At 43.1% G+C, this 16,270-nt stretch overlaps 1 protein-coding gene and 1 long non-coding RNA gene across 5 annotated transcripts in view; one reads left to right on the forward strand and one right to left on the reverse strand.

The window, feature by feature from the left end:
* LOC120402891 overlaps positions 1–16,270 on the forward strand; it is a 204,428-nt gene that overhangs the window by 9,542 nt on the left and 178,616 nt on the right. The gene's annotated exons all lie outside the window — the stretch shown is intronic.
* The window catches only part of PRDM11 (PR/SET domain 11), a 53,791-nt gene continuing 38,500 nt past the window's right edge, over positions 980–16,270 (reverse strand). For 3 of the 4 annotated variants that reach the window (XM_039533426.1, XM_039533424.1, XM_039533425.1), the window contains exons 6-8: positions 9,618–9,805; positions 5,590–6,240; positions 980–4,830 (exon numbers count right to left, since the gene is read on the reverse strand). In XM_039533426.1, coding sequence (XP_039389360.1) covers positions 2,666–4,830; positions 5,590–6,240; positions 9,618–9,805 — 3,004 coding nt within the window. In that variant the 3' untranslated portion in view covers positions 980–2,665. The remainder of the gene's footprint in view (positions 4,831–5,589; positions 6,241–9,617; positions 9,806–16,270) is intronic. The other variant, XM_039533427.1, reaches the window with a different exon arrangement.

Raw genomic sequence — 16,270 nt, forward strand, 5'->3', positions numbered from 1 at the left:
TTTATCTTCTCACATTTTAATTTAAAAAGGTGGCAGAACAGCCCCCCAAAGGAAATTGATCTGATGGTATTGTGACAGTACAATGAGCAGTTTTTTACTTCCCAGGCCAGTAGGGGTCTCTAGCAAGAGCTTCCCCTCTTATGGCTAAGCAATGAGCTGTTTGAATCTGCACAATTCCACTGGGCCTCTGGTCTAGAGCTCTCCTCATTTGGGAGGATGGGTCGTCCTGATGCAAGGCTTTGTTGGGAGTGAAGGGGATCTCAGCAGTTTATTACTATTATTCACTTGCCAGGTATTACATTGCCTTCCCCATGCTGATATGGAACAGTGTCATGACCTGACTCACTTGTTGATTTCTAAGGGGATTCCAGGGGGAAACATTCCAGTTCCTGGTTCTTAATGGTGATTTTGATGTGCCAGAATGAGTTTGTCTAGTGTACATCTGCACTAGCACACTCATTCCATATACTGTATGGGGAATGGCAGGGGCAGAAAGGAAGAAGTTAAGTGCTGCAAACTGTATTGCTTTCCTCCCACACATCACTATTTGAATTCAGAGGCTCCTTGGTCTATTGTAACCCTTTCAAAAGTGACCAGCTAAACATCGTTGCTATACAGTATGTGTGGCAGGATTAGGGTAAGGAACATAGGAAGTCATCACAATTAATGCTTCAAACAGTATCCAGCTCCACTCCTCAGCGCACCCCATAAGGGGTATTGTATGGATAGACAGGATGCACTTTCAAACCCATCAGACATACAAGTTCCGCTGTTTCCCTTGGGCTTAGGAGCTGAGCTGGAATGTGGTGGCTCAGCCACATGTCTCCACCTCACTTGTGTGCTGCTGTTCAGCACAGATTAGTTTGGACGGTGCGGCGGGATCCAGGCAGTGGTGTGTGTTTTGTTGGGGAAGACAGTGAGCGAATCCTGGCAGTAGAAGTGACTCCAAGAGCAATCGATTTAAAACATGCTACATCACCATTAAAAACAAAAAAAAGTTTAAAAATAAAATAATTATATATATATATATATTTATATAAATGAAAAACTATCAACTAGCAGCAACGGTTCTAGAGATATCTTAGCACCAAGACCAAGGGCAGAGGGTAGCAGTGGAAAGGAAAGGTTCAGTGTTGCTGACACCGCCATCATGTTTCCAAACAACACAGCTTGGCACAAGACGTTTCCCTCTGGGAATTGGGAACATGCCAGCCTGATTCTTCTGGACAACACGGTCTCAACTCCCGTGATGCTCTGGTCAGATTGGTGCTGCCCATACACATCAGCAAGGCAAGGCACTAGCATCTGGGGAGTTTTTGCACCTTTTTTTTTTTTTCTTTTCTAACCTGAAGCGATAATTGTGTGAACATATGATTCTGTTAAAAAAAAACAACTCATTTGCGATTCAAGGTGAAAGTGCTACTTCCACATTTCTGCTGGACTTCGCGCCCTTTCAAGGAGGGACAAAATATTTCACAGGAAGAAGTACAGCATTCTTCTTCCTTTTGTCGCCATTCTGCCATGCTGTGAAACATGTCACCTTGGTCACAAGAGAATACATGAACCTTTAAAAATACATCATCACACCATTATAACCCAAGATAGATCTTGCATTGATATTCCCTGCCATGGAATTAGAGCAGGTGTTTTTTCACTCATTCAAGAAAATAAAACCAAAACCACAACAATCTATGATTATAAAGACAGAGTATAAATAATGTAAATCAGAATATAATTTTTAAGCCCTGAAATCTCCACCCACTGATGGGTCTTGACTCATTGGCTGTCTCACTTCCACAGCAGCCCTGGTTCTGAATGAACAGTTGTATAATTGTTTTTAATCTCCTACAATATAAAAATATAAATGCAAAAAACTCCCCATGCCTTCTCTATTATGCTATCTTACAGTCTGCACATTACATTGTTATATTATGTCTGACCGGTAATAGGGTTATCACAAGGGGACCTGAAAGCTTTGCCTTACTCTACAGCCCACCAGTGGGGAGGACTGAGAAATGGGCATCACAGTTTAGCTGATATATTTGTTCTTAAAATAGGGGGAAAAATATCCAACACCCTGCATAAGTGAATAAAGCTTCCACTTCTAAACAAGAAAATAAGGTGAAGTTGGGGAGCTGGGGAGGGATTCCAACACACATGCACAGTTCGTTCTGTTGGAAATCAGCCATTAGTGAATGGCTCAAATGGCTCATAACTAGACTAAACAATGAAAAGAAAGGCAGGGGGTAGCCCTCGCCCCCACTGCCACCACACACGCACACAAACACACAAGGAAAACAACTGTGAGGAGGAGGTTGACAGAGACCCGTCATCTAGCTTATAGATTGATTGTTAGGTTTGAACATGTAGAGTATGGCCCCAGCACATGCTTCTGAGAAATGAAATGTTGCCACCTACGCTGCAGCTGCCATGTTTGGAGAAATCAGTAAATTTCAAATATTGTCTCTTTCTTAAAATTCCACTTAGCTTCTACCAGATGCACATTGCCTTAACTTTTTAATTTTCAGTGTGAGTTTTTTTATATATATATATATATATATATATAATAATATATATAATATATATATTTTATATAATATATCAAAGTTTAGAGTATAGACTAAAAAAATTATTCAACAGCTTTCAGAATTTGAGGCATTCCTTCCTAAATATCGGGGTAAAATTCAGAGCCGTGGTCCATGCTCTGCAACATCGGCTTCTGATCAAGGGAGGACATCCTGCTCAGCATTTCTGCTGACAGTGCATAACTATTGCCTGACTTCTCCTCAAACCAACTATCTAGTGCCCTCTTGGCATCGAAGTTGGCAATGGGTGGCCCATTAACGGCAATCGTCAAAAGATCACTGAGCTGTTCCAGAGTGAGACGAGAGCGGTTGTTTTTGCGCACTCTCTGCAGAGCGTTGCGCCCCTTCTCGCAGCAGGCTGTTGAGGTGGGAAGGACTTTGAGGATCTGAACTATTTTATTTAAGAGTGGGAATCTCTGTTTGTATTTACAGATGTGACCGATTAAGTCTTTAAAACCATTTTTGGTATAATAATCCACCTTGAGTTCTCTCCATTCCATCAGCAAACTCCCTCTGGTGTCCAATCCCTCTCTGCAAACTTCTCTTGAAAATGACGGAACAGCTTCCAGGTGCTCAAATATTTGTACCATATCCTCCTTTCCATAGTTCATGAGCTCCTCCGTATTTCTGGGCCAAGTTGCAAGATCAAACACCTGACATGCTTTTACAAATGTTCGGCTACGGGAATCGAACCTTTGGGCCAGGATTACCTGGGTCTTCTGGCAGATCTTTTCTCTGATTGACTGGAATTTGGCTTCAGCCACCCGCAGGTTTTTCACAGCAACTCCGTTAAAGCTTTCACGGAAGTTCTCTTCAAATTCCTGCAAGTACTCTCCAGGTGAGTCTGCCAGCCTACTGATCTCCTGGATAGCCTCCTCTATTTTGTCATCCACTTGTGACACAAGGAGGTATTCACCTTGGAAGATGTAGGCGAGGCGCGAAAGCACAGCAATCACATCCAGCAAGAAGTAGATCAGTTTAATTGACTGGTAGTCCATAAGGAACTGCAAGAGAGCCAAGGCAATGGCAGAAGCATCTGCCCGTTGTGTCTGACCACTGACATCTTTGAGATGGGCCACGACTTCAAGGTAATCCTTGATCAGCGCATTGAGGACATTCTGCTCCCCTATGATCCACTTCACTGCTCGGATGTCTCCCAAGAACTCTGTCTCTTCACAAAGAGTGGCAGCAGTGACTCTCAGCTCACACATCAGCCTGGGAGAGTAACGATAAAAGCTAAGCAATTGCTTCAAATTATTTTCTAGCTCCTCCAGACATGGAAGCTCTTTCCCACTGATGGCATCCAAAATTTCCAAGTGGGGCCTGTGTACCATAAAGGGTAAGCAAAGCAACCAAGGCAGAGTCTTTCTGATTGTCATGAACAAGTTGGCTCTCAGGCTGGCAGTAATGTTAGCACCATCTACTCCCAAGCCGATAGTTGGTTTCTCATCCTGCAATCTTATTCCCAAACTGGAAAAAGCTCTGTCTAATGCTTGGAGGTAACTATCTGTTGTACAAAAGCCCAGCTCTTGAAGAGACAGGAATTCAGTTGCTGGAGGTCCATCGCTGCTTGTGTACTGAACGTAAACCGCTACTGTGTCAGCAAGCAAGTCGTCACTCTGCCCATCCAGAATGATGCTGAGAAAGGGAGACTGCCTGATACGTTCTACCAGATCCTCTCGCAGAGCCCGGGCGATATGATGGATTAAGATTTGGCAGTCTCCCTCGTTCATGTACTGATCCACCACTTTGAGTTCACACTTTCTCAGTAGTTCTGCAAGAGGCCTAAAGTCAAAGTAGGGCCTGCCTTCCAGAGCCAAGTGATAGGCTGTGTTGAAGAGCAGGGTCATATTCCGGCACATCTCTTCTGTCTTCTCTGGATGCATCCTGAGCTTGTAGAGCTGCAGGCACTTCTTGTGGAGGTTGCTCTGGCTGTGAAGCTTTATAGTGTGTATCTTGAACTGCTTAGAGCCAATGATGAAGGCTGAAGTCCGAGAGGATTGCACCGTGTACTGCCTGCAGACATGGCACCACATTTCATTCAACGTAGGGGAGTACCGAAGAAACCAAAACTTTTTAAGCCACTCTTGCTTGAAGCGTCGAATCCTCCTGCCAGTTGCAGAAGACATCTTTGAAGGCTCATCTGTCGCCGCTATCATGTCATTGGAAACTGATTCATCAGCAGAGTCCACTTCCTGGTCATCATCCTCCATGATTGTGGGAACAGAGATGATGCTTTCAGAAGCTTAAAAGAAAAAGAAAAGATATTTACAAAGTTCAGAGATGCAGCAAACATTCAAAACATAACACAGAATATTGTCTAAACAACTGGCCCAAATTCTACCCTTCATTGGTTGCACACAAATCAACATAATTCTCATAAAAATTTTACACATCAGGCCACCTTGGACAAAAAAAAAATGGTATGACATTTTGGCCACTAGCACAATGCATAAGGTACACCATGTACTGCTTTGGAAGAGAAAGTCACTAAGTTCCTGGAGGAAATGAAACATCTTCAGAAAGGGACACATGCTTCCATTAAGGCCATAGAGTGAACAATGAATGCTTCCAGAGGAGGCAAAGAATTCATTATGCTTTATACACATGCAGTGAGCTAGTATATTTCAGACTCAGCATTTCAAGTCATTCAGACTTTCAAGCAGAGCTTCCTGGTGCTTCTGCTGAAAAAAAAAAGAATGTGTCAAGAATACAGCAAACAAACCAGCTGCAATGGAATTCCGTTTTTTTATTGACAGTGTATTGAATACAATAGAAACAAATAGAGCATGTCATCATTACAGAATCTTCCCCAAACCATGTCTTCTATTCTACTCACAGCAACTACTTCTGCCCCCTGCAAAACCTAGTCAGCAGGCTTCCATAAAACAAGGCCTTCCTCAGAATATTCAGGATAAAACATTTTGGATATGCACAGCAGATAGTAACTCCATTACTCTCCTTAAGCAGGGTTTGAAGAACATTCTAATTCTGCATGACTTACCTGTGGGGTCAGACAACTCTTGGAGCTCGGGTACCTGAGGTGGTACAAGAGGTGGCTCAGGTAACTTTCCAGATCTCAACATGTCTAGCTCAGCCTGCAGCTCACGGATCTTCTTCTTCAACCGTATGCAGTTGGGACAGAAGGAAGTTGTGGGGATTTCATTTGAGTTGCCTTGAGTCGATGCTAGCGATAGCTCAGTCGGGCTGTCTGCTGTGAGTGACAGAGGCTCTTCGTCTTCATCTTCCAAGAGGCCCATCTCTTTGGCCGCACTGTAAGAGGAACCATGGGGGACCTTCCATTCACCTTCAGTTTGGTTTCTGCTGAAGTTTGGGGAGCTATGCTGAATGGCAGCTCCACACCTTTCAAAGATGTCTTCCGCCTGGTATTTGGATGCCTTTCTAATGGAAAGGGGTGTGCTTGTTGTTAGCTGGTGCTCTTGCCGCCTTGCTGATTCTAGGGAAGCCTCCAGCACATCTTTGAAGATGAGATCTATCTTCTTTTTCTTCATCTGGGTGTGGGATTCCCCCTCATCATAGCTGCGCTTGTAGGGGCTCTTCCCTTGCTTTAACATGGTGAGCTGGAGGGGGCCTCTCATATCCTCTTGGTTTTCCACATTTTTTTCTGACTTTTCCCTCTGTAATTTTTTATCTCCTAGAAAGGAAAGTGAGGGGTGGGGATCATCAAAGAGAACTATGAAATATTCCTCAATCCAAAACTAAAAAGAAAAGAAAAAAGCAGGCCAAATCCCTGCATATTTGTTTACTGCATTACAAATAAGGGAACTAAAAGAATTCAGTGGACATCAAGACTCAGAAGAAGAGGAGCTCTACTAATGGGCAAGCCTTCAAAATGGAGAGACCGTATCTAGGTAGCCATACAGGAGTAGGACCCATACATTTTTAAGAGAAGAAAAACTATAGGCAGGTTGCCGAACATAACAGGTATAACCAACCTGTGCTGGAATGAGACTACAGAATTAATTACTGATCACAGTGGAACCCAGGGCCCTGTGCCCAAATACCTATTTCCCTTCTGGAAGTACAGTGACTACTTTGACTTGGTAAAAGGTATCAGGTGAACCACACATGAAGCTTGAGATTCAGAGTTTTCCATCAGAACCCCAGAGTCTGCCCATTTCACAACAGAAAGCTTGGAAGCCTTTTCATTCTGTTTCAGTTTGGAGGCTCTTTCAGAGATGAGAGCGCAAAGAGATCAAAGACTTGCAGTCTTAATCCCTATGGTACGTGTTGCCAACTCAGCTAGAACTGGTGAATGCTCTCCAAGGTTGGGACAGCTATCTTGTCCCAATGGATTCTAATAATGTGGCCACTCTTCAAAATTAAAAAATAAAAGCAATATTATACAAATGATTAATTGCTTAAAACAAAGGGAATAGCCAGATTTCCTTACCTGGATATTCAAAGGATGATAGGTTTGGTTCAATTTCCATCTTTCTTCTATCTTGTAAATAACTTCAAGCATTGGTGACTTCCCAAACAAGAGGTTGCTTTATGCTGATTTTTTGTTTTTAAAACATATTCATGCTTTCGTAAGTTACAGTGTAGGAGTTACTAGGGTCTTTCTGAGGACAGCAATGCTAAGAATGCAGAAAAGATGCAAGACTCAAAACACTCAGGGTATGCCACTATATGGAGGGCTGGACTGGACAACCAATTTCATGCTGGGTTGTTAGGATAGGGTTGTATCCCCACTTGCCATCTTGTATGAACCAAAACAATAGCCTATGTTTCAACACATTTCACTAGGGCATTTCTAAGGGCTTGAATATTTTACCTTATTTTTTTCCCTTTAGTGGAGGACTGCAGCCACGGATAAAGGAACTGACTTAAGACTGATCCTATTTCTTTTATAATTAAATAAATGGTTCAGCCCCATATAAAGATATTAAACCACATTAAAAACCCTTATATAATAGGTCTTAAGGCAGAAACTCTGATGATAAAAACAAAATGAAAAATAATAGCAGCTTTGTTACTTATTGGGACTTTACAAAGTCTGTCTTTTTACTTGGCAGGCTGTAGAGGACTGTGCATGCTTCGGGTATGCGTCTAAATATAATATTATTTAACAGATTTCTATTTTCTACTGATCAGCAAGATGAAGCACCTTCCAGAGCCGCCCTCAGAGCAGATGCTGTAAAATCTGGGAATTCTTAACAAAATCTGCAAGTGATGCTCAGGGCTTGTCTACACTTAACGGAGGATCGAAGAGTGGCGATTGATGCATCAACGGTAGATTTAGCGGGTCTAGTGAAGAGCCGCTAGATTGACCGCAGATTGCTCTCCTGTCGACTCCTGTACTCCACCGGATTGAGAAGAGTAGGGGTAGTCGATGGGGGAACATGTCCTGTCGACATCATGTAGTGTGGACCCTGCGGTAAGTAGATCTAAGCTACGCCAATTTGAGTTACGCTATTCACGTAACTCACATTGCGTAGCTTAGATCGAATTTCCCCTGTAGTGTAGACAAGACCTCAGTATTTGCAACGTCTCCATTTCTGTTCTGCAATACCGAGCACACTGCAGAGAGCGACCGGCTCCCAGAGATACCTGCAGGTTTCTCGGTAGGCCTTTTCAACCATCTCAATTTCTCCTAAAACAAGATCATGCAGCAGGATTTTGTTGGTCCTAGTGAGACGCAGATCCAGTTTCTTCACTACACATATAGCTTCACTCTGGTCCAATGTGCACTGTGACTTAATCTCTGAATTCATACATACCCAAGGTCTAAATGCAAGTGTGGTGTTTGTGTGGCAGGGCTATTGATATCCAGAACCTGTGATTTCCAGAACCAGGCTCAGACCAGCATTGGGGCATACCACTTAACTGCCAGCTGACATGTGGGACACTCAGGACATATTCCTTCCCTTTAGTATCTTCTGAAAGTTTCAGAATATTTGTGCAACTGGCGCATATGTGGGATAAAGCAAATCCCCTAAAGCTTGTATACAGTACAATTATTAATATAATTGTTCATGGAATAAGTGCATATTTACCAAATATTATCATTGATATATCATATTTCCAAAGCGTAAAAACCAGGGTGACAGAATAAACAGATCTTCCAGGAGGTCCTGCCCTAACCATGTTTTAACAGAAGACACCTTTTACCAAGTCAAGGCAGCAGCTGTGCAATAAAACACATAGGGTTTTTAATTATAAAATTGTATTTAGTTTGGCTGCCTCTCAGAGGCCCTGCCATTCTGTGGCTGGGCTTGCAAAGAAATTCCCTTGGTCCTCTTTGTGTCATTGCATTGTACAGACAATCAGGTGCATTAGAGGTTTTGTGTTTTGTTTTGTTTTTGTCATCCTCTAAATCTCCCTTATTGGCAACTGAATGCTGGCCCAAAGGACAGGGGGATTTGTTCCAGTGTGGCTATTCCTGCAATAAGACAACAATACTAATCCAAGGAAAAAACAATCTGATTCCACTGCCAATTACAAAGCCTGCCATATGCATTACAAGCCATGTAAAGCGGTATGTCTGATGAGTCTCTAGCCAATGCAGTGATATTCCCAAATTAACTCACTGAAGATAGAGAGAAATTATGTCAGGAGATCAGACATATACAAAACACACCAAGGAAACATCCCTTTCACATGCACACAGAACCATCCAAATACTAGCTGATCACAATGGTCCCTTCTGATCTTGGAATCAATGGTCTTCAGGAAGCCATCAGCTCAGCAGCCTTCAGAACAGAGAGCCTTGTAGAGGGGAAGCTCTGAGATCCCAGTGCTTTGTTTCAATTTCTTACAGTACATAAAGTGAAAATGCCCTTCTGTGATCCTTCATTCCAAAACGTGTGGGTTTTTTTACTCATATCTATCCCAGGGAACCAGGCAGGAGGGACTCTGCACTAAGTGGGCTTTGGTTATAGACGTTCAGAACTCCGTACAGCGGTTGAGTATTATTTATTTCTATTATGCCTTCGATCGAAAGCACTTGGTGCACAAAGCTTGATCACAGAAAAGGGAAAAAGGGATGATGGGAAGGAAAGAACTCACCTCTTGTGAGGTTTCTGTTGATGGTCTCCTGGGACATACTATGCAACCGCTTCATGTAATCCTCACTGTACCAGACTCTCAGCCTCTCCCCAGGCCGGATGTCCCGACAGGCTCGGAAGTAAATCCTCTCACTGTGCTGAAAGGCCAACAGGTTCTGCTCCCTCTCCTCTCGGGATATGACCACATACCTAAGGGTGAGGATAAGGCAGGCTTGAATCACAAACTTCAGTGAGAGTGTGCCCCCTTCCTTTCTTATCAAAGTCAACTGAGACAGATTCACAGTCATGCCAGAATGATCTTCAAAGACAGCCACAGAAACAGCAAGATTGGATAGCATTGAATTATGAACAATGATATGCCAGTGTATAGATACAAGAACACGAACAGGGATACTTAAGGACTATTAAACAGGTTCTTGGGTCTGTGGTAACTGTTTCTGCCTGGGAAGGGAGGTTACTACTTCTATTACTGTAGCAATATACATGCCATCTGAAGGACTATCAGTGCCAGTGCTTGTGATGCACACACTCACCTTTGACATTTTTCTTGCCTAAAATGTGTTAAACAGAATTGGTGACTTCCTGGACTCTGCTACCTTCTGTTCCAACCCAGGAGTCCCTCTCATTCCTGGAAATGACAGAACCTTCTGGCCTCCCACCAATCCTGGCCTCTCACCAACAGCTGCTCAAACACCATTTGACACTTCAAGATGAGACGTATTTCTTAGCCTCTCCCTTGCTGGTTAAGCAGTACCTGGGTACTCAAAAGGGGGACGATCATAGTAGCTGATGATGAGTGCATGAGCCAAACATTTTGAACTGCAGTGTAGGAAATTGAGGGATCATCTACACTGGTGGCTTTTGCACTTGTGCAGTTTCATTGGTATCCAGTACAAAAAAACCAGTGTAGACAAACTGTAAATGCTTGAACTCCAATAACACAGGCTAATGACCTGCTAATGACTTTTGACTGAAAGATCGAAGTTCAACAATGAGATTTTTTTTCCTGTTCTCAAGAAGCCCAATTGCAGCACAGTGGGAACATGGAAATTAATCTTCTTAGTCAGCCAATTCTCTACATGCATCTCGATAATATACAGATTTAGAGGTAGACATATAATAGGCTAGTGCCTCCTTTTCTTCGTCTTGGAGGAGGAAAGAAAGGCATCCTGTAAGCCATAAGGGTCCTATCCATTGCTGCTTAACCACCTTTTGTAGTCCTATATGACTAGAAGCAAAACCCGAAAACTGTGCGTATAAAACTGGTTGATGCTATTTGAAAACTATGTATTATATGTTTTATAATTTACAACATCTTCTCCCCTTTTTACTCCTCTTCTCTTCAGCTTTAAAGGCTCCATGTCACAATGACCCCAATGTCAGTATGGGAGAGCAGCCAATATGCCTCCTTCTACAGTCTCCTACTGTTGTGGCTTGTATGAATCATTGTTATTTCAAAGCACAACTTCTCTTTGGATAGAGTAATGTGCGTATTTTTCCTTGAATTCACATTCTCTCTCTCTCTTACACACACACACACACACACGCGCGCGCGCGCAGCGGGAAAAAGTTCACAAACTTGATCAAGTTTTGCAAATACAAGAAACCCTCTGGCAGCATGAGCTTCAATCAGCTCTGGTTTTAGTGTTAACCAACTGCCCGTTTGACTGTAATCGGCTATGTTTTATGTACTGTTGTGCTACACACAGTACCCTCAATGGTCTATAGTCATCAGTAATTATGCAAACAATTGCCTTTATCACTCCCACCAACAAAATAATCCAAACATCCTACGAGACTTTTTAACTAGCCTTTTATAAATGTCAGAAAAACTGAGCCCTCATTCACAGCTACATAGCACTGGGAAGAAGGCTACCAGAGATTGTGCTTGTGCATCAGATGTCACTTCTGTGTTGACCTATTCAGGCATTCAAAAAACAATGCCTAGAGCACCCAGGAGATATTCTACTTTGCTATGATCTGTTCAGTGGTTAGTCCACCTGAGCAGCATAAGTAAGTGTAGTGAATGTTTGCCCCAGCACAAGCAAAGTTACAGAAACGTTCCAGTGACAGTTAAGACCTGATTCTCCAGCTACTCTTTATCCCCAGCCTCCCAGTTCCATGGGAATGTTGATGAGATCAGTCTGCTCCTCTACACAAGCACAATCACTTTTAGATATTTCACATCTTCCACAAAGACATTCGTCCTTTACAGAATGCGTATGGTTCAATCCAGCTGCCAATGACACTGATATTTATAGGATAGTATCTTGTAGGGCAGGAAAATCTTGTATGTGCCCAATAACTAGATTTGCCAGAGATTTTGAGAATTCAATAAGGTTCATCTTTGTGTGAGGGTGAACTGGTAACATTTTCTATTAGGTCACTCAAGAACAAGATAATGTTAAAGCCACGTTTTCCTGTTACACGGCTTACTATGCCCACCAACCCCCCAAACATCTCAAATTTTCTGCCTGATCCTTAGATACACTAAGGACCCACAATACCCACCTTATGATTCCCACCCATTTTTCTTTTGCCAGCCTGGCTTCCCCTCCCAGGTACAGTGCTGGCTGCACACTGTTTCTTTCCAGCCACAGCTTCCAATATAACCTACCTTGCCTGCCACTTCCTGACCTTCCATCACACTGGGAACTAGTGGTGTGTATGTGTGAAATACAGAGAAACGCAGCAAATGCTATTGTGGATCCAACCAGTGGTGGATCTAGTTCAGGCTGTCTGACAGTGGCCAGTGCTGGATTCTTCAGAGGAAGGAGCAAGAAACCCCATAATGGACAGTTCTGGGATAATCTGACCATAGGTAAATTTCTTCCTAGCCTTGGGCAATTAGTGGTTGGTTTATGCCCTAAAGCAGGAGGCTTTGTATCCCTTGTATTTTTCCAATCTAATGTAAATGTGGATGTTCTCATCCATATAACTAAACTTTTAAAATCCTACCAAGCTTTTAGCCAATAATATCCTGTGGCAGTTAGTTCCACCGATTCATTATGCATTTTGTACAGAAGCATTTCCTTTCACCAGTTTAAAATGACATTGTCACTGAATGTCCCCTTGAGGTGTGAACCATGAGAGGAAGGGAGAGAAACACTGGAACTGGGAGCATGTTTAAATGGCAAGGCAGATTCCCGGAAAAATAATGGAGCGAATAATCAATCAATTTGTAAGTACCTAGCAAGTAACAGTCAACATGGATTTGTCAATAATAAATCATGTCAAACCAACCTAGTATCCTTCTTTGACAGGGTAACAAGCCTTGTGGATGGGGGAGAAGCAGAAGATGTGATATATCCCAACTTCAGTAAGGCTTTTGACACTGTCTCATATGATCTTCTCATAAGCAAACTACGGAAATGTAGCCTTGATGAATCTGCTACAAGGTGGGTGCACAATTATTTGGAAAACCATACTCGGCATTTATCAATGGTTCACAGTCAAGCTGGAAGGGCATATCCAGTGGGGTCCTGCAGGATCTGTCCTGGGTCTGGCTCTATTCAAGATCTTCATCAGTGATTTGGATAATGGCATAGAGAGTACTGTTATAAAGTCTGCAGATGATACCAAGCTGGGAGAGGTTACAAGTGCTTTGGAGGACAGGATTAGAATTCACAATGATCAACCGGGAGAAACAGTCTGAAATAAATAGGATGAAATTAAATAAGAACAAATGCAAAGTACTACACTTAGGATGGAATAATCAACTGCATAAATACGAAATGTGAAATGACTGCCTAGGAAGGTGTACTTCAGAAAAGGATCTGGGGGTTCTAGTGGATCACAAACAAAATGAGACTCAACAATGTAATACTGTTGCCAAAAAAACCAAACATATTTCTGAGATGTATTAGCAGGAGTGTTGAAAGCAAGACATGAGAAGTAATTCTTCCACTCTATTCAGCAGTGATAAGGCCTCAACTGGAGTTCTGGGCACCACACTTTGGGAAAGATGTGGACAAATTAGAAAAAGTTCAGAGGAGAGCAACAAAAATGATTACAGGTCTAAAAAACATGGCCTACAAGGAAAGACTGAAAAAACTGGGTTTGTTTTGTCTGGAGAAGAGACATGATAACAGTCAAGTATGTAAAAGTACTGTACAAGGTTACTATAAACAGGAAGGTGACAAATCCTTCTCCTTATTCCCTGATAGGACAGGACAAGAAGCAATGGGCTTATATCGCAGAAAGGGAGATTTACATTAGACATTAGAAAAAACTTCCTGTCAGGGTAGTTAAGCACTATAACCAATTACCTAGGGAGGTTGTGGAATCTCCATCATTGGAGGTTTTTGAGAACAAGTCAGACGAACACCTGTCAGGGATGGTCTAGATAATATTTAGTTCTTCCTCAATGCAGGGGACTGAATTAGATAACCTCTTGAGCTCCTTTCCATTCCTACATTTCTATGATCAGAGAATTCCTAGCTGAGAAGAAAGGCCAGGTGATCTGCATTTTCCCAGAAGACCTTACCCAAGCCAATCTCCCAGCAGCCAAAAACCTTCCCTGTTCCTTTGTAGACAGTGGCCCCTGCCTACTCTGGAAAATGGTTAGTTCCCAGCTGTTAACCACTTAGCAATTAGCCAGTGTCTTTGGCCTGGTCTACACATACAAATTACACTGTTGTAATTCAACCTGTTTAGGAACTGGTGTAGTTAAGATCAGTACAACCCCATTGTGTAGGCATTTCTGAATTTAAGAGCACTTTTTAACAGTATTGAATCATCTTAAAACTGATGTAAGGCTACGTCTACACTGCAGTGGCACAGCTACGGCACTGCAGCTGTAGCACCGTACTGTAGACATTTCCATCACTGTAGCTAGGTGGTAGCTAGGCTGACAGAATTCTTCATCAATCTAGTGGTGTCTACACCAAGGCTTAAGTTAGCTTAACTACATCTCTCATGGGGGCAAATTTTTTCACATCCGTGGGTGATGAAGAATGGTCAACCTACGTTTCAGGTGTAGACACTGCCTAAGGTGCTCAAATCAATTTAAGACTGTCTACATGAAAAGGTTGAAGCAATTTAACTATATCTACACTAAAAAGTTAGGTTGACCCAGCTATATTGCTCAGAGGTGCGAAAAATCCACCCCTCTGTGCGACATAGTTGAGCCAACCTAATCCCCGGTGTTGATCTAGCTAACACCTCTTGGGGAGATGGAGTAACTACAGTGATGGGAGAACTCTTGTCATGATAGTGAGCATCTACACTGAAGTGCTACGGCAGTGCAGCTGTAGCGCTGCAGCATTTCTAGTGACGACGTAGATACTAATACAACTTCTCACAAGACCGTAAGGCTGTTTCCCAGCAATATTCCTAAGTGAGGTGAGGTTCCAAAAGGAGAGAGATACTGGTGACCATGGACATGTGACTCAGTCAAACCCATCCATTTGCAATAGTTTCGGGTTCTGAAGAGGTACCTGCAGATTACTGAGTAAAGTGAAAATAATGAATTTTAGCTCTCACATAGGTGATAAAGTCTCCCGGCTGTCCCATGTCCTGGGACAGAAAAGCCAAAGTGTAAAGTCATAGCAAATCCCTCTTCAAATGCAGACAAGGACTTTGCCCAGTCTGTTCCAACCCAACGAAATGCCAGGTCTCAGATCAACAGCACTGTTCAGATATTACACTGCTCATAGACATGGGAGCCTGCTGCTCTTGCTGGTGTGTATTGACTGGAATTGATTCCTTAGCTGTTGGAGAGGCCAATAGGCCCCAGCAGTGATCCTAGCTATGCAGAAGCTGACCCTGCAGTATGTGCTTTCCATTTAGTGGCTGAACGCTGTTCTGTATTCCCTTTACCCTGCTTCTCTCTTACAGCTGACTCAGGACTCCCAGTGACTACGAAGCTCTCAGCGTCTCCCTGCTCAGGGGAAGTTGGTGTAGCTATTTCTCTCACACTTCAGAAGTAAAGGAGATTTGGAGGGAACAAGGGGGGACCTAGTGGAGATTCAAGTATTGGAGAGAGCCACAGGCCACTGGAGGGCAGGGTGTGTGCGTGTTGTGGGACAGTTGGGAAGCCCAGGAAAAGGTTTGTTGTGGGGGAGCCTCAGTCATTCTGCCCCTCTCCCCGTCAGCCTCCCTAATTCTGTCCTCTTTTCTGCCCCCATTTACCTGAACTATCTCCTCCCTCGGGGCTCTGTCCTGGTCTGATGCTAGTAGAAGCCAAAGGGAGGGAAGAGAGAAGTCCACCTGGCTGCCTGAAGGCATGTGCCACAGCAGACCCAGGAGGACGCCTGCCTGCAGCCCAGCCGCAAGTGACAGGGCTGCCAAAGGCTTGTGTGTCACTCCAGGTTTGTGACACTTGGCAGCCCTGGGATGTCTGGGAATGTCAGACAGCAAATAGATGTGGCTGCTGAGACGGCTGCGTACGCTAGATCTTTAACTGGCACAAATCCACGCAGAGATGGAGTGGGAAGGACAAATGACCCAACAAGCATGTGTGTTAAAAGTGTTATATATTTATTGTAATTTATTTAACAAAATACTTTTAAAGAAATATTTTTCCAGCATATACAAGAAATGGAAATACTGGCATAAGCACAGCAGTATGCTTCAACATGGGCACTTTGTTTATCAGGCTTCAATCACCAGTCAGTGTGATGTGCACAGAAGGAAGTGCCCTTTGCAAGACAG

The sequence above is a fragment of the Mauremys reevesii genome, linkage group 4 (genome assembly GCF_016161935.1).
Source record: "Mauremys reevesii isolate NIE-2019 linkage group 4, ASM1616193v1, whole genome shotgun sequence".
In the NCBI taxonomy this organism is placed as follows: domain Eukaryota; kingdom Metazoa; phylum Chordata; order Testudines; family Geoemydidae; genus Mauremys; species Mauremys reevesii.